Genomic DNA, 25906 nt, shown 5'->3' with positions numbered 1-25906 from the left:
GCATGAGAATTGAGTACTTTTACTCCCTTTTTCGTTGTCTTAGGCTGGGAGGCTGTATTCCGCCTTCCTTGATAATATGTAGTCTACTTTGGTTTACACTTTTTTCAATAACATACTAGTAAGCAAAAGGGTTAGAAGTATCTAACCAAGCTTTTAAAATATGAAAAGTGGTTAGAAAAACAAAACCAAAAAGACACAAAGCAGAAACCCATCAGGTAGAAAAATTCAGGTTGTGACCCAAAATCATTACTTATCAAAAACTTCCACCTGTCTTTACTTACATGGGACATCTTGTGATAAACGTTTATCTCAACTCAGCATTTACATCTGTGTGTGCATTCTTTGAGCAGTCTTAGAAGAAGCTTCAATGAGGCTAGATATGTGGGGGTTAGCTTGTAGGTGTATACTCAGGTTCCTGGATAGGAATGTACAGCCTGTGCTGATGTCTGTATCTTTATAGATATCAATACCTGAGCTATGTAGTTTAAAGCTAAATCAATTACGTCCCTACATTTTTTCAATCTAGTTACCTTGAAAAAAATGGATTATCCACTTATGAAGCAAATTGTCTCAAAAACCCATGTTCAGGCACATGAAGGAGAAGTGTCTGAGAACAGGTAGCATGGATTTACCAAGGGCAAATGATGCCTGACAAGCTGACTGACTTCTGTGATTGCCTTCAGGTGACTCACACTCTGGATGAGAAAAACGAGCCATGTTTACTTTGACTCTAACAAGACTTTTAAGACAATCTTTCATGGTGTCCTTGTAGCCAAATAAGTGAGATATGGTTCAGATGGACAGGCTACAAGGTGAAGGGGAATTATTTGGACCACCAGCCTCAAAGGGTTGTGATGAACAATACAAAGTCCAGTTAACAGGAAATTACCAGTATGATTCCTCAGAGGTCAATTTTGAGGTAGTATTTTAAATATCTTTTCTCAAAACAATGCTGGGACAGAAGGTATCTTCATGAGTGGTACCTCATTAAGTGGTGTGGTTGATAAACTGGCAGGTAGGATATATACACAAAGGAGACATTGCCAGAATGGAGAAATGGTCTGACAGGAGCTGCATGAAGTTCAGCAAAAGCAATGCTAAGGCTGTGCCTGGAATGCACAACATCATGCAGCAGTGAAAATTGGGCACAATTGGAGAGAAAATAGCTTTGTAGAGGAGGACATGGAAGTCCCAGTGGATGAGTTGACCAGGAACCAACAATGTGTCCTTACAGTGAAAGTGGCCAGGTGCATCCTGGGTTGTATTAGTAAAGATGTAGCCAGGAGGTCCAAGGAAGTGATCCTTGCACCTTTATTCAGTGCGTGTGGGAATGTATCTGGAGTATTGTGTCTGTTTTGATCTTCTCAGTACAAGAAATATTTTGACATCCTGGAGTGAGTTCAGCAGAAATCTGCAAGATGGTCTTGTGGATAGAGCACAAAAAGTAATAGGAGAGGTTGAGAATCTGAGCTTGTTCAGCCTCATGAGCCAGAGGGGAACAATCTTACTGTCTTCAGCCACCTAATAATCAGTAAAATGAAGGTAAAGCCTGATTCTTCTTGGAGGTGCACAGTGAAAGAATGAGAACAAATGTAAACAGCTTTTTATCACAAGAAAATCTGATTAATTATGAAGCTTTCTTCAGCATGAGAGTGGTTAAATAGTGGAACAAGTGCCCAGAGAGCCTGTGAGATTTTCTTCCTTGGAGGTGTTCAAAGGTTGCCTGAGTATGTCATGAGTAATCTGCTCTGGGTGGACTCATTATGAGCTAGTTTGGACTGGATGGATTACAAAGGTCTCTTTCACCCTAAACCATGTATCATGGTAGTATAGCATAGTAACTGCCACTTCTCTCTGAAATGGGATCTACATTTCTTTTTGCACATCTTTTTCCTAAAGATATTGTACCTATCCTCTTATTAATATTCTTTCCATTGAGTACAACAAAACTTTACCACAGGCAGTTGTCGTTTTCTAAACCATTTAATAACACTCATTTTATTTCTATGGTAAAAAAATAATGGGGTGATAACATGTCCTGAATTGCTAGTGACAGTAACTGTTAAGGCTTCAAGCACTTACTGTTTTTCACCAGCTGTTGCTTTTAGTACTGACAATTTTATCCCCCCAAACTTAGGCTTATTTATGTATTTAAGAAAAAAAAACCAAACCAGCCATTAGGAAATTGTGAGCAAGCTTCCTGAGATAAATCAAATGAGTTACTGTCTGTCTTTTTCACAGTTATACCTGCAAGGCTGGGTAAACATGTTCCATTTTCACTCTGTAGTCTGAACCGTGGCGTTGTTCATCCAGGCGTGGATGGTGATCTGCACCTGTTCCAGATTGATCGACCAGCCACTGTGATTATCAGTGATAAAATACTGTTAATATTTAATTGGCCAGATTAGATTACTTCTGAGAAGTTTTATCTTTCTTCTCCCCAGTCCTTAATACTCTTTATTTTAAGGTATTTTTTTTTCCCCACATAGGATTATCTATATTTACTGTAATTTATCTGTTATTGGTTTCCTGTCCTTCACTTTCAGTCTTTTCTGTCTGGGAGGATTCAGAAGCAGCGGTTCACCTGGCTGCTTGTACTCCAAGTTATGACCCACCATTTTTCCTCTAAGAATTTCTGGAAAATTCAGAGGGCTGGAGCAGCTATGCTCTGAGGACAGATTGTGTTGAGGCTGTTCAGCCTGGAGAAGAGAAGGCTCCAGGGAGACCTTAGATCAGCCTTCCAGTACCTAAAGGGGACCTACAGGAAAGCTGGGGAGGGACCCTTTACCAGGGAGTGCAGCAATAGGACAAGGGGTAACGGTTTTAAACTGGAAGAGGGGAGATTTAGATTCGCCATTAGGAAGAAATTCTTTGCTGTGAGGGGGGTGAGCCCCTGGCCCAGGCTGCCCGGAGAAGCTGCGGCTGCCCCATCCCTGGAGGTGTTCAAGGCCAGGTTGGACGGGGCTTGGAGCAACCTGGTCTAGTGGGAGGTGTCCCTGCCCAGGGCAGTGGGGTGAAACTAGATGATCTTTAAGGTCCCTTCGAACTCGAACCATTCTATGATTCTATGAAATCCTCCAAAAGAGACAGGACACCAGCCTGGCTTGTGGCATCCACACTACACATGATGTATTTTCACCTTTTCAGTGCCTTTTCCACAGTCTGGCCAGAGTGCAGGTTTGAATGGGCTAGCTGACTGGAACACAGGAAATAAATAAAAGTCAGAAACTATCTCTAATCTGCAGAGCACCTGATACTGAATGCCTCCCGGTACTGAAGGGACTCTTTAGAGCAATGTTTTGTCAGCATCCACATACAAGTTTTGCTGTGAGGCCAACCTTTTCTGCCAGGTATATTGGAGAGGCTCAATCTGATCCCAGCAGTATTTGTTGTGTGTGTGTTTGTGTGCGTATATGAAAGATCATCTATGCCGCTAGGTGAACTGAGCTACGGCTTTATCAGTGGAGGACTGAAAAGTCTATTACACTGGATAAGAATAAGAGTTTATCAGCTGTAATCATGATTTGGGCTCCCAGTGTGTATTAATACAGCATCTTCTATGCATCAAAAGAATATCTGCATAATTGTACAGATACATCATGGATAGAGGTTAAGCAGATGCTTCTAGCAAGGAGTTTCTGCCATTCTGTTTGTTAAGAGTCTGTTTTCTCATTCTACCCCCAAGCTAGCACAATAAACATATAATCTCTCTTCCTCCCCTCTACCATCCTTCCACCTTCACTCTTCTTGTCTCTTCACTATTTCCTTTCCTTTGTGTCAATAAACATGATCTACAATCCCAGCCAACTCTTTTGGCTTCAGTCAAAAATTAAGATTCTAGAAAAAAAAACCAACCCTACTGATTAATCCTTGAGAATCATCATTCCTTAAGTTTCTGTTAGTAAACTATCCAAGGTGTCTTGGGGATGTATGCAAGAAAGTTTGGGGCTATATTCAACAAAGTTAAGATTCTGCCAGCTGTTAGCTGTTACTTTGCTTACTTTTAGATGTTTGCTATTCTGAATAAAAATCAAAGCCCACAGGCAGCAAATACAGAAGGGTTATCCAAAGAAACTGCCCACCGAATGGGGAGCTTGCCAACAGGGCAACCTAACTACAGATGTATGAACAAGTTACCACGGAAACTATCTGAGTGCATGTTCTTAGCCTGCAGCAAAAGTGAGGTAATTTGAGTGAGGTTAGCAGGCAATAAGAGAGCTTGTTATGTCTAATTAGCTAAATGCGTTCTTACAGCTCTTCCTACCCACCGGCCATTTAAGATTTTTTTAATTTTTCTCTCTCAGCACATTCATTTCTCATTGTTATCCCCTTCCTATGTAGTTCTTCAGACTCAACATTTTATTATGAATTGTCCATGATGGCGGATCACATCACAGGATGGAGTTAAGTGGATGCTCCTTATGCAGCTGTCATTCCTGTTTTAAGATTCTTATGTCATGGGCCTCTTTCTTTCAGTGTTCCTGTGACCAAGAAAAGACCCTTTGCTCATCCATGAGCTCTCCTTTCAGCACATTAAAAAGGAGCTGAAAAGTAAGGCTCCAGTGATGCTCCCACGATTTTTTTCAGTCAACTCATATTCTGCAAAAGTGTAATATTTTGCCTGAACTAATATTGACATGGGGAAGATCAATGTCATTAGTTTAGTAAAGATACTGTGCAAGTACTTTCCATAATGAGATTGTTTGACAAACTTTCCCAATAAACTTCAAAATTACTAAACCCTCAAAATTAATTACACGTTCTAGGAAAAAAAATACACAACAGCTTGCCACCCCCATTTCCTGATGCGACATCCCCTGTCGGTGTCTTGAGTAAATTTTCTTAGAAAAGCAATACATGCAATAGGTGGAAAGGTGAAACATTGTTTTGTAAATTGTGCATAAGGCACTTTAATACCTCATACATTTGCAACACTTGCTTACTTCAGCAAACAACTTCTGAAAAAAAAAACTATTAAATTATTCCATTGCAGTTCAAATCTCTATAAATCCACTATAAATTCTTCCTCTGCCTCCCTTCTCTTGAATACCCACTTCAGCAGCCTGGACAGAATCCCTGGATCTCAGCAGATGACAATTGCATGGAGATGGAGGGAGAAGGGAAAGCTTTGCTTCAATTTTCTTCTCACTGCCAGGAGCGTAGCATGGTATTCTCTGTTTGCCCGCAAGCTCTGTCTGGGAGCAAGTTTAGGAGTGAAAACTCTACACTGAGGTACATGTGCATTGCACTCCACATAGTGTGAAGGAATACGTGGTGCCAAGACACACAGCACTATTCACTGCATTTGGAACAGATTTTTTTTTTTTTTTGTGATTCTTTTTACTCTGGTGTTGAAAGCTCATATTCAGCTTAAGCATAAAGGGAACTTTCAGAGTTTAATTCCGGTAGTCCGTTGATATGTCTAAAAATGACACATTTAACTGAACACAATTTTTTGATGCTTTGACTCAAAAGATTATTACAGTTGTGTGAATCACCAATATTTTTGTTTGTTTGTATGGGTTTTTTTTTTACTTCATTTACAGTTCTCTTTCGTGACTATATGTACAAACACACACAAATAAATATACAGCTGTTTCTGCTTCTTCCTTGTCTTCCATTTAGCTTTCCAGATTTATATTTCTGATCTCCTCCAAATTTCTTATATAATGTCTCCCAATCCTCAGACAACTGTTGAAAATAGCACACTGAAAGCAACACTCTGTTCTGCCCTCCTCACTGACTCCTGCTCTGGTTTTGATCTTCTCATGTCTGTGGAGTGTTTTAAGGAAAAAAAAAAAAGAAATTGCTGTTAGAGGCCATGTAACTCCTATCTTCAAATTAATATAATGACATGAGATTTACATAGGTTACCATGTATTAGGTGGATTTACTCAGTACCCAGTCTGCTTAGTGACTGAGCCTTAATGAAGAACTGAATTCGATAGACTAGTGAAGTTTTAATGTCTAACGCATAAATAAAAATAGCCCACACCTCTCTATAGATAGATAAAAACAGGGGGTGGCTGTACTGGACTGATGATTGACTTGTGTTCACAAAACAATAGAAATCACTTGCAGTGTTAAAATAAGAGTTCAGCGCTACTATTTGCTTAAAAAAAAAGTCTAAATGGTACATTTGCAGCTCTTTTTATGTGTAAGTTTTTTAATATCTATCTGTCGTTAGCAGATTATAATTTATTTTTTTGTTGTTGCTTACAAAAAATTGAAAAGATTTTCCTTTCTTGTGAACTTAAAACTGCTATTCTGAGATTTTTTTACCTACAAAAACCTGGTGTCCTCCTGTGGATGTTCCAAGATGAACTCATGTAGAGACGTCTGCTTTTTTGCAACCTTCTTATGGCCATCTATGTCTTCAGCTGAGTGTTGCAATCAAAGTACCTTTAAAGATGATGGACAATTTAGAAAATTGTCAGATCACTGAAAAATGCTTTGAGCAATTGACCCGTACTTGTTCATCTTGAAGACTGATGCTAAGGATTTAACGCTTCCACATTCTCTTCAAATTAGACCTAGAGCTATTGCTGACTGATTCAGGATCATGTGGTTTTGAGTATCCAATTCAGTCAGATCCTGAGGCCATCTCTCTAGAAACATTTCCTGGTATAAAGATACTTTACCCCACTCATCTGTCTTGCTTTTGACAAGATAAAGCCAGAAAAGTACAGTCTGTAGTAGAGAAGAACAACTGATTCCGTTGTAATTTTTACATCAAATGAGATGTTGATTAAATGATTTTGCATTACAGCAGTGAAATAATGAAGTAACATTATCACAAGTTGGAAACAATACACCTTGGAGACTTATGTGGTTCACTTGTTTTGTGACTATGCGACTCCACGGATGATGTTTCTCTTTACTCAAAATATTTGCCCAAAGCAGGAATGAAATTACCTGGAGATCTATTATAAGAATATTGTGTATCCAAGTTGTGGAAAACAAAAAATCCAAAAAGGGAGAGAAATACTAGACAGAAATCAGTGCTGGGCAATAATCTCCATCACAAAAGATGCTAAAAATCTCCAGAAATTATTTAAGTGTGAATTAGCATTGGATCTTAAATTTATTTTTTTTTCCTATGAAAAAGGGTGAGACAGTTACATTTAATGAAATAGCTAGCCATAGCTTAGAGTTTTCATATAATAACGTAACCATGACCGTAGCAGTTCAGAGAAAATATCAGGCTAATCTAGTAGTGGTGAATAGTGAAGAGCATAAGAACAAGTGTTCAGTGATGCTTCATCACGTTACTTTCTCAGCCCTCAACAATTTTCAGTTCCCTTGGATCGAATGATTTTTCCTGGCTCAAAACAGGGAGTTTAAGTGTGTTTCATGTCCCACTTTAGGGGCTAACCAGGTAAGAAGGGCATAATTTGGGACTGATGAATCTCACCAGTTTTGTCTAGAAATTTGATTTTTTGCAAGAATATTATACAATTTTCCTTTAAAAAAGGAGCAAATTAGTTTTACAATACCACACTGTCCATACTCCATCCCTTAAAGATATGCCACAAAGCTCATCACAGAAGCCCAAGACAGTTCTATTATTTTCTGCATTGCCAAAGCTGCATTTTCCTTCCTGTCCAAATGCAAAGGGCCAGGTATGAGTGGAGGGGAAACAATATCTAAGCCTCAGTAATGCAAATGCCTTCACAGGTTGGAACAGCTGATGGTGTGAGATGTGTAGCACTGTGCCACATGCTATTGCCATACCATCTAGTCTGTCAAGGCATAAGTTCACACAACAAGACCACATTTAGCAGCCTTCCAGTACCTAAAGGGGGCCTACAGGAAAGATGGGGAGGAACTGTTTACTAGGGAGTGTAGTGATAGGACAAGGGGTAATGGTTTTAAACTGAAAGAGGGTAGATTTAGATTAGATATTAGGAAGAAATTCTTTACTCTGAGCGTGGTGAGCCCCTGGCCCAGGTTGCCCAGCGAAGCTGTAGGTGCCTCATAGACTCATAGAACTACAGGGTTGGAAGGGACCTCTGGAGGTCATCTAGTCCAACCCCCTGCCAGAGCAGGGTCACCTTAGAGCAGATTGCACAGGAATGCCTCCAGGTGGGTTTTGAATGTCTCCAGAGATGGAGACTCCACCACCTCTCTGGGCAGCCTGTGCCAGGGCTCTGCCACCCTCAGGGTAAAGAATTTCCTCCTCATGTTTAGGTGGAACTTCCTATGCTCAAATTTGTGCCCAATACCTCTTGTCCTGTCCCCGGGCACCACTGAAAAGAGCCTGGCCCCCTCCTCCTGACACCCACCCTTGAAGTATTTATAAGTGTTGATAAGGTCCCACCTCAGCTGTCTTTTTTCCAGACTGAAGAGACACAAATCCCTCAGCCTTTCTTCATAAGAGAGGTGTTCCAGTCCCCTAATCATCTTGGTAGCCCTTTGCTGTTCCCTCTCCAGCAGTTCCCTGTCCCTCTTGAACCGGGGAGCCCAGAACTGGACACAGTACTCCAGGTGCGGCCTCACCAAGGCAGAGTAGAGGGGGAGGATGACCTCCCTCGACCTGCTGGCCACACTCTTCTTGAGGTACCTCTCATGTTTCTGCAGCATGTTACTGATTTACTGCTCAGGCTTCTGAAATGAGGTATCTGCTTCCCTGGGGACTGAGTTGAAAAATAAGGTGCACATGTTTGGTAGAATTAAAAGTGCTGGTTTGTGTCAGCAGAAACTAGATGTGAATTTTGTGGCCAAATCAAATTTGTAGCTGTAATGTATACAGTTGTGAATGGGATCATACATAAAGGTCAAAATGTTAATGTTTGCAGAAGGAAAAGTTTCAAAAATTCTAACTTTAAGCAATAACTTATTTTAAAATTAATTTAAAATTCTGAAACAAAGCAGAATATTTATGTTGAGGAAGATAGAAACTGGAGATTCTAACACCAAGATTTTTGTTTCACTTTTTCATTTATTGTGCATTTGTTTAGACCTGAAACATAGTCATATTGAATTTCTGGCCTCAAAGAGTAAACACTGGTTACCCACAAAGCCTAGTATTCAACATTTCTTTCAGCATGAATTGATTTCCACTTGATCTTGTTTTTTCCCCTCCTTTCAGGGATGTCATTGCTCCGTGGCAAGAATATGATAGACAGTTTATAAATCATTGAATCGTAGAACCGTCAGGGTCAGAAGGGACCTTAAAGATCATCCAGTTCCAACCTCGCTGCCATGGGCAGTGACATCTCCCACTAGATCAGGCTGCTCAGAGCCCCGTCCAGCCTGGCCTTGAACACTTCCAGGGATGGGGCTTCCACCACCTCTCTGGGTAACCTGTTCCAGTGTCTCACCACCCTCATGGTGAAGAACTTCTTCCTAACGCCCAGTCTGAATCATCCCATCTCTAGTTTTAATCCATTCCCTCTAGTCCTACCATTACCCAACATCCTAAAAATTCCCTCATCAGCTTTCTTGTATGGTAAATATCGGTAAAAAGTTACCTCGTAGGGTAAATATCTGAAGAAAGAAAAGAAGGGTGAAAGGACTGGGAACATTTTTTTTTCTTCTTTTTTTAAAAAATATGTTCCACGACAAATACTGTGTGAACAAATAACAACAGTTAACAATGACAGTCCAAGGGCAGAGGTAGATTATTGATCTATTTAGTTTCTTTGTGCTGTCCTTCTTGGATCCAGATATTTTTATGTTCTGCCTATGGAGGCCAATGATTGCCAGTGCCTCCCCACCCACCGTTCAGCCCGGGTGGCTTTGTGCTCTCGGTTTGGTTGTGCAGGAGCTGACCTTAGTGGGGAACTGGCTGTCTTAAAGATGGCAGCTCATCCATCACAGTTTTCACAGGCTGTCAGCGTTGCATTTAATTTCACTTGTAATTTTCCAAGGGAGGTTTGCAAAAGCCACAAACAGAATCTTAATGCTATAAAATGCGGTCTGTAGCCAGTGAATACTTCCTGTTTGTATGAAGCTGCGCTGTGTTCCAGCTGCCCTGAACTCTCCAGAGATGAGAAACTCCCAAATTCAGCCTACAGTCCCATGTACTATCCACAGTCCTCATGCAGTTGTAACAGTCACATCTTCCCTCTCAACTCTCATGTGCCCCAATGGACACTCAGAACCATGCACTCTGCAAGGAAGACGTGAGGAGACTGTTTTTCTGTGGCTCACGCACCAAGTTCATGCCCATTTTAAGGGCTTGTCCTTCTGAAGGATCTTGCTCTTTGGTTACGCTGAAAACTTCAGTGCCCTGTTTCTGTAAGTCCTGATCCACCCCCCCACACATTCCCCCTCACCAAGACAATCACAGTTTTTAAAGTTTGGATCAGATTCAGGAACCTTCTGCCAGCTCTTAAATTTTCATTTTTTCATTATCTTCGCTGCACCTTCAGTCTTCCACCTTCATTCACTTCTTAAAGTTTACCAGCAAAGGAACGAGCTAAATTGGAATCAATATAACCAGAATTATACTCTGGGAAACAATGCCAGTTTCAATCACAGAGGGTTACTCTAAAGATGAGGTATAAAGCCCTGCTTCCCAGATATATGTTCAATAGAATGACCTCGCTCCCTGACCTGTCTGTTCGTGTCATGCTGACAGATCATATCTTCTTCTGGCACAGACCCACAGAAGCTGCAATTTGTCAACAAGTCCCTGAGCTGTGCAGATCTGGGATGGATTTTTATGATATAGTTTCTCTTCTGGTGATAAGATGGGAACAAGGTAAATCCCTGGAATTATGTGGGCGTCAGTGACCTCATCAAGGGCTTTATCCCTTGTTTCTCATTCCTTAGGTGTCTAGCCTCTTGACCAAATGATGAACCGAAAGAAAAATGTCTATTTTTCCTCTAGACATCTCTCTATATTTACAATTTCTTCAGCAATCAGATTAGTTAAACTACTATAGCTATATTTTCATTGGTGCTGGAAGCAGCGGTGGTAATTATGACAGCATTAGATTTCAGAGATGCCTTGAAGCAGAGATTTCAGCCTTGAAGCTGAAAAACTTCAACTAAATGTCCTGAAATTGTTTGTGCCAGGTGTCCTCCTCATGCTGAATTATTCCATAAAATTTCACCAAAGCAGTTAATCAGTTCCTGAGGGCAAGATATAAGAAAAATACCATGCTTTGAAATGAACAATTGCCATTAGTAACTTCAATGTTGTCTCTTTAATCTGGCAGGAAACGGAGTCCAAAACAAAACTTTTGCTGCTTTTTATAGAAATCTAGACAAATTTGGCCAAGTTACAAGCCTCCAGCCACACAGATACTAGAAGGATGTTTTTCTGTAAAATTTATTTCTCCTGAGTATTCTCCAGTTCCCACAGCTCTTAGCAGTTCTGTTTCATTACAGAGCATAGCATGTCTTCCCTGCAGTTGTTCTTCCTTGCAGGTGGAAGAAAACATAGTTTGATCCTAGAAAAGGCAGGGGAAAAAAAGAAAAAAAAAAAAAAAGAGCTGAACAAAGGAGGAATTAGATGCACAAAGACTAGAAAATCATGGAGCAAAGGGAAGGGTAATTTTTTATATTTGAGTATTGCTGTGCTTGCGCCCTAATTATATTTACGACCTTACCATTCTTTAACATAAGGATGTTTCAATTTATGTGCTTTCTTTTTTTCCTTTTAGGTAATGAATGCACAAAATCTTCACTGAAACTGCAGCTCTGTGCAATCATTTGCTCAGAACTGCAGTGTTTTTAACAAAATAAAATAAAAAATCCTCTGCGGCTCAAAAAGGCATAGCAAGAAAAAAAATGATTATAAAATCCAAAAAAGAACAAAATAGTCTTCTATCCAGACAATCAATTTCACAATGGTGCCCAATAGACATATTGAACCACACATTTTTGCTTACACAGCTGCCCAGAGAAAAACAAGGACCATATTGCTACCCATCTCCTTTTGCTAAAGGTTGGAAATTATAACAGTTGGAAAGCGGTAAAAATCTTTCATTGTGTCAGTGAGTATTATTCAGGTTGGCATGCAACACCCCTGCTTATCCTTACGGTTTTCTTAATTAAATTAAGGTTATACCTGTAGCTTAAAGGAATGATCCTACTAATGTTAAAAAGTTCGTGACTCAATGCAAAGGTGACGGGGAGGAATTCTGTGGTCTGTGTTATGCAGGTACGTGGTCAGTGCAGATTTACCTCTAGGCTGGAATGAACTAATTTTCTGTTTTATCCAAAATCCTGTTTCATACTCTGTCCATCTTTGTGGATAGGTACAAAAAACGCATGGTAATGTCATAACTTTATCATAAGGGGCATTTTCCTCATGGTAGGTATGAGAGAGTTTGTTTGTATCGTGAAACACCAGGTTTTTTTTCCCTAATAAATATAAATGGCACTTTTGGGGGCATGAAGATACAAATAAGAAAAAAAAAAAAACAAACAAGATTCATCTTGTGGTAGACAGCAGCAATTCAGACATTTCATAGCCTATTATGCAGCCTTTCACAAGGCTATCTGAAAGTACTTTTTTTGTCTTTTTATCCAGAGGGTCGGTAACTCACTTGAATAAATCATGATATCCAAATACAAATAAAAACAAAGTCTGGAATTTCTGACCTAGAATTTGAATATACACTGTATATTTAATTTGTACAGTTCCTTCATTCAGCTTTATGTTCAAATACTGAAAAGAAAGAACAGCCTACTGGCTGGAAAGCTAGCTTAACATTTAGAACCTCGTAGGGTTTGCACCTTGTTTTGCTGCAGACCTGCTACAAGTTACTGGATGAGCTCCCAAAGTGCAAAAAGTCCCGCAAGTGTTAGGCAGTGGTACTCCTTATGATAAGCATTTAAACTCTGTTTAAACCATACATCATTCAGCATGCTGAGCACCCTTCCATTTAGCAGGCTGGCAGGTCAAACTCCAAGAGGCAGCCAATACGGAAATTCTAGGAATAAGATGCCTGTTTTTCAAAATTCAAGCAAATTAAAAAAAGAGCTGCCTTGGATCCCTCTGGATTCATGGTGATTCCTCCCCTTGTAGTTCCTGAAAATACAAATACGCATTTCCTCCACATTTTCTGAGAACAGTAATAGACAAGGCCACTTAGGAAATATGAGCTGAAAGACAAATAGATTTGGAACCTTTGTACAGCTCAGGTGTGAGCTAAGTGATAGAATTACAGGCCTGCCAAGACCAAAACACTTAAAGGCATGCTCAGAAATTAATGTGACTGAAAAATCTTAAGGTATGAAAGCTGGTATGCTTAAAGAGTCAAGTTGCCTTCAGGATTAGATTAATGCTGAACAGAGATTTTCTAGGACCTTGATTCTATGGAAGTCTTTTCGGCCATCCATTCCAGTCTGTGGAATAAAGGTACCAACATTATGAAACTGTACAGGATTACTGCACTAAAGAGAGGAAATGCATGGAAAAATTGATGCATTAGAGTCAGGGAAATAATATACCTGAGCACACGAATATTGTCAGTATGCTCTGTTTAAACATCTCCTGGATTCAATCTGATCCTTTCACTCTTGATTCTTCTCTGTCCAGTACTGTTAGAATATTTTCCTGTAAAAGTAATTTGCTTGTATCCAAAAAGTCAGATTACATGTACTGTAGTGTTCTCATGTTGATTCATGTTCCGTGCATTAGGTGATATTTGTGGAATTTTCTTTTCCTTGTAGGTCTCAACTGAAGAAGGAATGAGCCTAGCCAGGGAATACTCCTGCTCCTTTTTTGAGACTTCTGCTGCCCTCCGCTTCTACATTGATGATGTCTTTCATGGACTAGTTAGGGAAATCCGAAGAAAAGAATCCTTGCTGCCCATGGTAGAGAAGAAGATGAAGAGGAAGGATAGTCTGTGGCGGAAACTGAAAGGATCCCTGAAAAAAAAAAAGGAAAGTACAACCTGATGGCAATTCCCCATGAGCCACCCATCAGGAGCTGACCACAGTAACATGTAACAGTTCAAAAAGGCAGCATTGATACAACATCTTCCAGACCAGATCCTGGAGTTCCTTCCCTTCAGCCCTCATGCAGAAGTAGCTCCTTGAAGGCCCAATTCATGGTTGCCCTGTGGCTCCTCTGTATTATAGGTAAAGTCACTTAGCATACTCTCCCATCCCTTCTCTGCAAATCTGAGTGGAGAAAATACTGTGGTTTTTCACCTGTGGCCCCTGGCTGGTCTTCAAACACTAGGAATTAAGCCAGCATCCAAGGCAGAACCAGCTTCCACCAGCTCTAGGACAAGGGACGCACTTATTGCCTCCTCTCTACATGCATGGGTCATTTCACCATCCTAGGAATGAATAACATTGATTTCAATGGACATTTTGACTGTTACGGACTTTAGGATTTGACCTTCAGCTTTGCATTCGCATCTAGGTTTAGGGTTAGACTGTGTTCAGCCTGCACATGTGTGTCTGTATGTGAATATGTGTGTGTGTGTGTGTGTGTGTGTGTGAACCAGGCCCAAAGGGAATGCTGGGGGCTCCCAATTTTGACCCTGTAGAGCCTTGGCCTCGTAGTGTCCTTTCCATTTATAGCAGGAAGGGTTGGCACACATAGCACAAGTCACGCACATCACCTGCCTGGAGGCTGCAGGGCTACTGCTCTGTCTCCTCCGCTGTTACTCACCAGGACTGGGTAGCAGAGGTGCAGTGTCCTACAGACATGCAGTGCATTAGAGTCACAGAATAGTTTGGGTTGAAAAAGACCTTTAAAGGTCGTTTGTTCCTCCCCCTCTACAATGAGCAGGGACATCTTCAACTAGGTCAGGTCACTCAGAGCCCTGTCCAACTTGACCTGGAATGTTTCCAGGGATGGGGCATCTCCCACCTCTCTGGGCAACCTGGGCCAGAGTTTCACCATTGTCCACACTCCTGTGTCCCACCAAGGAGCGCACAAAGGCACTGTCTCTCTGATAATTCCCAGAGTCCTCCCTAGAGCTGTGCAGCTCTGTCCCAGTGTGTGATAACATCTGTGATGTAACATTCAGCCCTTGACCTACTAAAGAATTGCATCAGGTCTGTCACCAGCTTTCACAGTCCTTGACCATCCAAGTGAATCATTTGATTGATCGGTTGGACAGGTTTTTTAAATACTCCTTTTTAAAGCTGGCATGAAGTAGATTACAGTTTAATCGACTTTTTTTCTTTTTTTTTTTTTTTCCCCAGACTTCTTTCATTATTGACTTTATTTATAAATTTTACAGTTAAAACATACATACATTTTGTCAAAAAATAAAGATTGTGATTTCCATGAAACCACACCAGTAGTCAGTGTCATTTGTGTTTGTCCTGGAATGATAATTGATATCATTAGAAAAATATGTATGTTCATTACTAAAATTTCATTTATTCATTTTTCTTCTTTGATGATTTTTCAGGGTTTAAACAATTATATTTTGGATGATCTGGGGGCAGTTGATTTGTTTTGCTCTGTTAAATTTGAAAAGGTTACGGCTTCATGAAGAATTTCAGTTCATTAAAATTTGGTGGTTTGTTTTCCACTTTCCCTTCCTTTCAAAGAAATCCAGTGATATTTTTTTACTTGTCAAAAATCCTGTCAAAAGTACTACTTTACTGTATATAGTTAGGTAATATGTGGCTATATTTCTATTTTGGAAAGACTGTTTCAGAGGAATATTACAAACACATACATTTAAGACTAATATTCTGTTTCCTCCCTCCAACAGGTGAAGTCTGCAATTATACTACTGTAATTACTATTATTATTATTTTACCTGTATTGCCATAGAGATTTTAGGTCAAGCATCCTGGAGACAAAGAGATGTGTTTGTCCAAAGAGTTTATGAGCTAAGTATTGGTGGAGAGACAACAGGAGCCTGCACTGAACAGATGGCAGCTATGAGACAATAAATAACAAGGGGAAACATCTGTGACTTTACCAATGCTGCACATTACATAGAGGGGGATGAAGCCGTTGTTCCATGTGTAAAAGACCATAGAAATTAGTATCCTGAGAAACCTTGAAGGATGTTTATCGGTCTTTTTCAGGCAGATGCCTAAGCTTTGAGTTAGTTGAAAACCATTTAGCATTGGTTGTTATGTCATTTCACCCACCCGGCTGAGGGACATATATCAACACTGGCTTGGCTCTGTAGTTTTAGGGTTACCTTGCTTCGGGTCAGTTTGCGATATAGAAAAGGTTGCAGGAGAGGGCATAGATACAGTCTAAGATTAAGCCTTAAATGGATTCATAAATTAAACATGCCCATTCTCTGACACTCAGGTCATCTGGCATGGAGCAACATCTTTCCATGCTATTAAACTCTTTTAGCCTTCACAGCAGGGCTACCACACACAAACTGCAGTTGGAAGCGATTCCTGGACTATGCTACGTTCTGTACCATGCTCAGCAACTGCTTACAAAAGTGCTAGCCTGTCATGGTCCCAAGTGAGGGATCATTTTCACAATTTAACAGTATAGATGAGCTCGGGTGCCTCCCTGATTATGTTCAATTTACTAGTACAGACAGAGCTTACATAGCCATATTTTCAAATGTACCAAGCCATCAGGTTGTCTCCACAATCAGCCCTTACATGACACATTTTGAAATATATTTGGTACTAGATTAATCTCTTCAAGAAGAATGAGGAATCATATCCTCTGAGGATCTTCTGCTATGTCTTCCATGAGCAATTTCAGGCATCTGAATATGCGTTGGGTAGAAAAGTCAGTATTTATCTCACTCCAGTTTCATCATGTAAAACTTGAGCATGACGTCTAGTTTTTAAGAGTCCCTCTTTGGTTAATGAGGCGAGAGAGGATCATCTGGCTGGTGATTTGCCCCATCTACCAGAGGGTAGAGGATGACTCACCCCCTGAAATGGCTGCCTCTTTCTGGTGACCATATGTCACTCCATAAAGAGCAGTTTGGTCTCCAAGCCTAACTTTTTGATGGCTAAATTCAGGTATGATTTGTCCACCCAATATTTACAGCAGAGAACAGTGTTGTAAATCCTTGGCATTGAATCCTGTCTCTGAAACACCTGGCCATCCTTTATTTTTTAAATTGGGAAAGTCTTTCTGATTTACCGTCACCCATTTCCTCAATAATCTATAATGCTTAACCTCAGTTAATTGAGCAGAGCTGATAGAAGTTATAGTCAGTGAGGATAACATAAGTCATAACTGCACAAGAGGCTGGGTGCAGATGCTTTACCTAATTAATCACTATGATTCCATCACAGTAGATTGTATTTTGTTGTCAAAGCTAGCTGACAGAATTAAAAAAAACAGCAGCTCTGTGTCTCAAGACTTTTCCGTCTCTGACTCGTGTCTCATCTCATCATGTCCAGAAAATCTGAAGAAGGAAACTGATCACTTTATTTTGCTGTGTTGTCTACAGTCCCATGAAGGTGGCAGATATAACTTACTTCACTGTCGGTCTGTGTTACAGCTGGACCATAATTCAGCTTCCTCCAGGACTATAATTAAAGCCAGCTAATAAATAAAATAAAAATAATAACACTTTGCAAATGTATCCAAAGTGTCACTGGCAAATACATAATATATGGCAGTTAATTACCTTTCTTCCCAGTTATGGCATGTCACATGTTGTATCTAGTTGAGAAGTAATCTGGGGAAGGCTGTAAGTCAAGGTGGAATATTGCAAGACTTAACTTTTCTTTTTTCATGGGCTTTGCACACAGGTCTTAGGACTTAAGCACAGAAACCTTCTGTTTTCCATCAGACAGTCAGTTCATGAACTACATTAATAGTCTGATGTCTTTACAAATGATTGAAAATCATCTCTTTACACATGTAAAATATTGTATTTTGAGACTGAGTTGTAAGAATGCATAGCTGGAATGAAAAGAAGGAATTCTCCTCATTTTGTCCACTACATATATATACACAATATATATATGTAAACAGTATATATAAACAGTATATATAAACAATAATATATATAGTTTCTGTTTCTTATTCTTAGACTTTCTTAGACATTTGATCCCTCCCTGTAACTTGACAGACAGAAAAATATATGCAACGAGCAAAAGATGGGCTTCAGCAGAGTTTAGTGTGTCTTAGTGATGATTTACACTCTAGAACTGTGTCAATGTCTTCTCCCAGACTGAATGTTACTGTCTCTGTGGGCCAGATTGTGATATTCATGATAAACAAAATAGCTGCCAGCGGGCCTTCTTTTAGAGACAGTAAACAAAGGCACCTGCTGCAGCCACCTCAGAAGGTGATACTGAGATGATGACGTCAACTGTTAGAAATTAAACACAAGACTCTCAATTAATTTAATATAGATCACACAAAGTTTACAGTTAGCTATAGGAATGCACCAGTGTTTGCCTGAATTTGTACTGGCAATTGAAAGATGGATGTCTGGCACAGACAATTATGCTAATATAATTCAATTAAGTATACTTACAGTACTTAGCCATATTCAGACTTCCCCCTAAGGGACTATTATTTATACAAGTGTGCATCATGCACACTGCTCATTGTTTATGACTATGAAACAAATAGCAGAGGAAAGGAAAAATTACAGAATATGACTTCAGTACAGTATTAAAATCTGTGTTCTCACAAAATTGAATGGCAGTTGAACAGAGTACTGTCTTAGACCGATTCTGATCACCCTCCTTTTCAGCACAGTTTCTAGCTTGATGTGTTCCCTCAAGTATGTGGAGTTCCTTGGGATGTCTGTCTGACAGAATGATTTGTAATGGAGATGGCATTGCCTCACAGATGCTGTGAAAGTCACCCCAAGTGGCATTGCCCTGTACCTCCAGCCTGATTTATCACTCACCGATGCTCCTGGTTCTAAGCATCCTCAATTTGAGCTCTCCAATTTTGTTACATCGCACTGAATTATGAGGTTATTTTGTGATGAGGACAAATGTCTACTCAAGAGCACCAAATTCATTTCATGATCTGAACTTTTCCCCCAAGAGGTAATAAAGACAAGAACATCCAAAGCCATTGCATCACCTACTGTATATCTTCTGTCAATGTGACAATGAGATTTTCCCATTCTTCCACTTTGTCATGCATCTTTTTTTTTTTACAATCCTTTTAGACTTAAAACTGTTTCAACAGCTACATGACCAAACTCAAAAGCCATTATTTTTCATGGTTGCAGTTGGAACAGAATTCCAGTTAAAGAACGATGTTAGGAGGGTAAAGTAAAACAAGGTTTTTAAGATTTCCCTTTATTTGTATAAAAGAAAACAATATCATTTTACCCTTACAGTTTAAGTATAATTAATAGAAGAGGAAGGCAGTCTACTTCACATCTATGAAATCCAGTGAACAAAAGTTTTCTATTTGTCTGCCCTTGCTGCATTCTGCAAACAAGATAGTTCGGAATTCCTGGTCCTGGAAAGAACAAATCAGGATAGAGCTAATAGATTCAAGATCTTCTGTTTCACAAATGATGGTTGTGACTTCATTCAGTCCCTTCCAACATTGTAGCCTGAAGAAGATTCCTAAGCAGCTTCTTCCATTAGTTTCTTTGTAACCACAAAACTTCAAGGCTAATCTCTCCATCTTAAACTCCACCCAGGTAAACTCACTCTTTTTCATTTTTATTACACTTGTTCTATTGCATTACTCTCAGCAATATAAAAGACGGTCTAGGATACTTTTAACAAACTAAAGACATCTTCTGCCTTCTTCATAAATTTCCCATTAATTTAATGTTCGTATTGAGCAGAATGAGTAATATTTTTAATGACAAAGTTTTGCAAAGTCACTCAGCTTTCTGAATAAGAAGTTGATGGTTCCTGCAAACTGACTTTGCAAACTGACACTGCTAGACACTGATGACTAATCACAGATGCGTCTTTATCTAGGACATTGAATGAATAAGCTTGAACACTTAGGGTTTTCAATGAGTGTAAGTGGGCAGCTCTTCTGAAGGCAATGGAAAACCTTACAGTTGTTCACATCTGTCTCTAGGAAAGAATTACGTGTTATCACATGATGATGAATATACTTCAGTCACACAGGGGAAGATGAGGTTTCTGCCCCTGAAAATTTAACAAAAGCTGTAACACAAAGCAAAAGGCAACATAAGGAAGACAGAATAAACAGACTCTTAGTAATGGTAAGGATAGGCAGAAGTGGTAGAGGAGAATATAGTATGAGTACCTGCATGAAAATCAAGTGAACTTGGAATGCCTTACACCATTCTCCATTCTGGATGTGTTTTAATGCCTTTCTAGAAAGGGAATAAGAGTAGATATAATCTCAAAAAGATACAAGACAAGCTCCAGACATTTCATCCAAGTACACACAACGTAAGTGTTTGATGTAGGACATTAAGACGAGATGGATGACAGTAAGAGCAATAGAAATTGAGGATTACTTACTTCATCTTGTGGATGACACAATTTGCTTGGCATAGAAAATGAAGGGAAGGGGTCAGAGAAATTACTACTCCTGTGAGTATGCGAGACCGTTTAGGAACACATTTTAATGAAAAAATATATAAAGAACACAGCACAGAATGGAAAATTAAACAGGAAGAAACAATACCAAAACTCAGTGAAGTCCATGGGAAGTTTGGATTTCCTTCCCTGCAGTATGCTTCAGGATTCTAATGAGAATCTGACTATGCATGACTACGGAATAAGTTGCCCCTTCACTGAAGCTTCTTTGGATACTTATGAGAACAAATCTCTCTGTGGTGTCTGCTGGCTCCCTGTACTGTGTATGCTTCAGAAACTGAAAGCAGCTGGTTTAAACTGAACAGTTGGGGGAAAAGTAGGATGCTCAGCCCTGTGTTTTGGAAGGATAGTAGCAAAATCCTCATTTATATGCCTCATACCTAACATAAAAGATGGTATGATAGCTCCCTGCTGAAGATTTTAAAAGGTACTTCAAATATGTGGTTTCATCTGGGAAAGCAGCTACCAGTTTACAACCAGTGCATGCAGATCATTCGCTGCTGGCTTTTTCCCTCCCACTGTTCTCAGACCAGATGTTAATGAAAAATGTAGGAACCTGTTTCTGCTCTCCTGTTTAGTTAATAAGGTGTTCACCAAATACTCCTAAGTCTTTATCAAGTAAAACTGGATGAGATCCAAGTTATCAGAGAATACAGCAGGGATGTCTTTAAGGAGGCAGATGTTCAAAGGAGTACTTTGAAGAGTTCTTCGACCTGTGTGGAGTTGATTACCATGATGTGGATGAAAGATGAGAAGAAAAATAGATGAAACCACAAAGCCTAGGAGAATATGCTATACCTGCCAACAATAAACTTCAGAAAGACTTAAGTTATAGAAGCTGTAAAATATTGCTGCGATAAAACTTCTGAGCCAGGACAGACCTCCAGGGACTGCCGAGAAATTTGAGAACAGCCAGTACCATATCAGTTCTTTCACCTGACAGAGACTTTTCAAACCACTTGCCACAGAGTGATAAAAATCCTTATAGGGAATCACAGTGATTCAAATAGACAGGAAAGGAAAAGACATACTCTGACACAAAAGGACCTTCACTTTTAATGGATAAGGAGGTCTGACTGGTTTGCAGACTGCCCACCTTGTGTCAGATTTTGAAAATCAAGAACAGGTCTGAAGACCACTGTTAAATTCCCTCAGTATACTATGGCAGTACATTACTGTCAATAATTTCAGATACGCAAGTATCTGAGATGATTTTCAACCTGATACTGAAGCGGACTGTCCTCTTCGGACAACATCTCCCAGATGCCATATAGAAACTGCAGTCTCCGATAATCTTTCATTGCCATATGCTCACCAGTAGAGTTACATTGAAGTTTAGTGCCAAATCTCAGGCTTTGCCTTACAAAGCTGTTGCCCATGGTCACCTGCGATCTCACTTAGAGGGCAGAGGATAACACAGCTGGAGGCTGGAGGAGGAATTCCCCTTGTCTCATCCATCACAGCCCTGTGTCTGCATCTGATCCTTTCCCCTGGGGCAGCCATGAGTGGGAGCAGGATCATCGTCACTGCTGGGAAGGCACCTGAAGGCAGATGCACTTCCCCAACCATCCCTCAGCTGTGCTGATGAAACAGCAGAGGAATGACAGTTCTCACTGACATATTTTTTCCTGCAAAAAAAATCAAAATGGTAGAGTTAAATAAGATGCTTTTTACCATTTTGAAGCTATACGTATTCTTTTCATCTTGTAAAGCAGGGCAGACACTATCTGCCTCCCTTGTCACTGGAAAATATATACTCTATACATCCTAAATTATATCAGAGACACACCTGTATAATCATACAAACACACTGTGCTTAGACCCCAGAATTCCATCTGTCCCCATTTGTCTTGCAACCTGTATCTGAAGTAGAGCTAGGTTGAATAAAAGAACAAAAGTATTTTTTTTCTCCACACCTTTGTGTCACCAGAAGAAAATAAGAGAGACCATGCTCTTGATAGTATTACTAGTAATACCCAGAGCACGTATTTTCTATACGCCTCTTTGGTATCTTTCAATTACTGTTAAACTTACAAACCATAATACTCTTACAGTGACAGTACAGAAAGCCAGGAAAATTAACTTAAATTAAATGTATAACTTTTACGTGGACATATTTACCTAAAAGCAGTACTAAATGTGTGCAAGTGGATACAGTTGGGCATGTAACGATTCATGTTGAGAATGAGCAAGCTATTGGCACTTGGTGGAATACTTGCATATGACTTATCTTAGAGATATCTGATCTATGTAATAAAAGTGAACCAGAGAGACAGAGGAGTCTCTCTGACTTTGTATATGTACATTAATCTGTAGTAATAGAAGGAAGTAAAAGGAATTTCAATATCTGGCTAAATTCCAACTGGTGAGACGTGTTTGATGGTAGGCAGGGCTTCCAAGGGAACTGGTAAAGGCCTTTACATTTAGGTCACCTATATTTAGACAAGATAAAGCACTATGTCTTGTCCTACTGAGAACAGTCCCAGCTTAATAGATCATTCCTCTCCAGCTTTCGTATTCCTAAGGGGGCTGCTGTGCTGCTGACTACAAAACAATGACTAGTTTTGAAAGAAGTATGAGTATTATTTACCTAGAAATAAAATGCATTTATTTTTAGAAAATAATAAGTTGAAAGGTATAGGGACCTACTTAATTCTGAATGATTCACAGTATTTTTTGTGGAATATTATTGGTTAGGCTTCTGAGTTTAAGCACTTGTAATGACTCAAGTAACATGACTAACATCTATCACGGGTTTTCCTCTTCTTATAGGAGGAAAGACCCTCAGTAGACTCTTGATTTGGTACACTTTATATTGCTTTATCTTAATTAAAGATTCACTATACAGAAGAATTTACATTTTATACTGCAGCCAACCAAATACCTGTTTCCTGCTGAGGCCAAAGGAGAATCCCAGCAAAGAGGATTAAAACATATTAAGATATGTTATGTATGCTCTTTCAGACACCATTCATCATAAATTTCCTGAGTCAGAATTATTTCTGTGAATTCAGTGCTCCTCAATCAAATCACTTTCATGACCTTGTCCTAGAAATTTTTTTAGGGCCTGTAAATGTTTACATCCACAAAGTCCAGGCTAAGTTGCACGAGACCTTCCTGAGAAACCTAGAGAAAAATGAATTCTCTTCCTTTCCTTCTCCAGTGGTAAAAAGGCTATTTTACAAGTGTCTTAAAAGTTCGCAGACTTTCTCTGGATATTATCCCCAGCCCTTCTGTAGAAGCATCTGGAAGCCCTGCAGGACACCATGAGACATCCCAACAGCATGAGGACTCCTTGGGCAGGTAGCTATTAATGAGAATAGAGGAGACAAACACAACCCCACCATAAGAAGGACCATAGCACATTTCTTGCATGGGATGTTTGGACATGCCAATGTCCAAACGATGACGGAGCATTGCCTCTGGGGACCTGAGTTTGCTCTGACGGAATATGGAGCCAGGTAACACCCTCATTTCTCTGACATGTGTTAGATACATACATTTTACAGGTAGATCCATATATATCCAACTCACTTTGTGATTCTGGGCCGCATGCTTTTCTACAACACAAAATGACAAGATTAGTCTCTAAAATAGTATCTAATGAAAAGGAAAATATGATTTCCCATTGTAAGGGAAGAACGCTATTCCACTTTTCTCTCAGCAGCTTCTTGAATGAATTTTGAGTGCAGTGCGTGACATGGGACCAGTCCACCCAACAGAATTACTGGTGTATTTTCAAGTCACTAGACTATGTCAGAGATGTTTATGTGTGTTTTGTTGCTTTGTAAATATAAAAACAAGTTCAAGAAAATTGTGGCAGGTGCTCTGAGATGTGACAGAAGTTCAGCTTCTACAGGCCATCAGGAAGAAATACAAGTAACTTTTGACTCTGTAGTGAAAATGAGTGCTACAGAATCTAGAAGAAGCAATGCATTGAGTAAGATCAATTTTTTTTTTTATTTTTTTTTTTTAAAAAAAGGCATCTCCAATGGAGAAAAATGCTTAAAGCAGTTACTCATTTACTTGAGTGGATCTTGAACTTTTAAGAAGGATGTCCTGTTCGATAGTTCTGTTCTGGGGAACTCTATATGCTCTTCTCCAGGTACATTTGTTTTACCTTAGTCTTAGTTTCCTTATCTGATCATAGAAATTAAAAATTAAGTATTACCCGTATGGGTCTTGTAAAGTAAGCCTTAGGGATATTTCTCTAATCTTGGCTGAACCATATTTGCCAGCGCTTTCTCAAAGTAAACTATAAAATTATCAGGGAATTTATTGAACCAGTCACTCTCCTTAGAGATCAAGCCAATAGTCGAACCTCCCAAGTCATTTTAATAAGGATACTCATGCTATTACCCCATCACTCCCACCCCCAATAAAATTCCTTAAACATGTACACAACATAAAGGCCCAGCGGTATTGTATACAGCAACAAGATTTTATGGTTGGGCCTTTTTTATCCTAGAAATATTTGACAAAGTAGGAATTAAGATGGAATATTTACATTTAATCACCTCTTGATAACTTTAAAAAGATTTCAATTAGGAAACCCTTTGTGAGAAGGAGAGGATTTTAAAATTATTTTTAGGAACAATAAAATGTTTTCTTGAAGTCTTCCCCTGGCTATACAATGTTTAGTGAAGTTTTCTTCTATTTAAACATAGCCTTAGAGTGCATAATTTCTGCTATCTGATATATATGAATTTAAGAACATAAAGATTTTTTGCAGATCATATATAAAAATTACATACATCAGGTTATTTATATATAAAATTAATACAGTAACTAGAAATTTGTAACAGTAAATATTAATTTTGCTTATTAAAAGACATGCTTTGCCCTTTTTAATTTGTTTCCAGTTCAAGTTTTATGTAGTGAACACTGAAGAACTGGCTTCTGTTTTCCTTGAAGGCAAGCTTCAATGGAAAACTTTATAAAACTTCCTACCGCACCAGAATTTAAGGGCTTTGAAAAAATTTTTTTTTTCCTTTCCTCTTTTTTTCTCTCTTTTATCTTGTCCCTTTTTTTTTATTTTTTCTCTTTTTTCCTCTCTTTTTTTTTTTTTTTTTTAATTCTGAGCTTGTTGATAGTTACCAGAGAATCAGCAGAATCTGTCTTCAGATTTATTAGAGCTTTTTCCGGACAGTCTTTCTTTTCGGCATTGACATTCCCCATGTTCCTACATGACCAGGCAGAGATTAAAGCAATGGTATTGCCTCTTGCTTTGTGCAGAACTAATACTCAGTGACCCTCTTTGTGAATCGGTCCGCATCAGCTAAACTGTGGAGCAGAAATGTCACTCAGCAAAAAAAGAGCAGCAAAATGACAAATTTTATGCCAGTTTAGCACTCTGGAAGCACAAGGAGGAGGACAGGGCTGCGCAGTTTTAACTTGATTGCCTCCAACAGTCTTAGAAATGCAACCTTGGGCCCTAAGTAATTCTGTACCTGGCAAATGTCTTTAAACATTAAAGATAATGAAGAAATTATAAAAGTTTTCTTACAAATAATTAATTGTTTCT

General features: G+C 39.3%; 1 protein-coding gene across 1 annotated transcript in view; it reads left to right on the top strand.

The window, feature by feature from the left end:
* RIT2 (Ras like without CAAX 2) overlaps nucleotides 1-15189 on the top strand; it is a 197813-nt gene extending 182624 nt beyond the window's left edge. The window contains exon 5 of the mRNA XM_063321072.1: nucleotides 13633-15189. Within this exon, the coding sequence (XP_063177142.1) occupies nucleotides 13633-13860 (228 nt within the window). The 3' untranslated portion in view covers nucleotides 13861-15189. The remainder of the gene's footprint in view (nucleotides 1-13632) is intronic.
* The last annotated feature ends 10717 nt before the right edge of the window (nucleotides 15190-25906 follow it).

This window comes from Chroicocephalus ridibundus, chromosome Z, assembly GCF_963924245.1.
Source record: "Chroicocephalus ridibundus chromosome Z, bChrRid1.1, whole genome shotgun sequence".
NCBI lineage: Eukaryota > Metazoa > Chordata > Aves > Charadriiformes > Laridae > Chroicocephalus > Chroicocephalus ridibundus.
The sequence above is the reverse complement of the archived record's forward strand: the minus strand, read 5'-3'. Positions and strand labels throughout refer to the sequence as shown.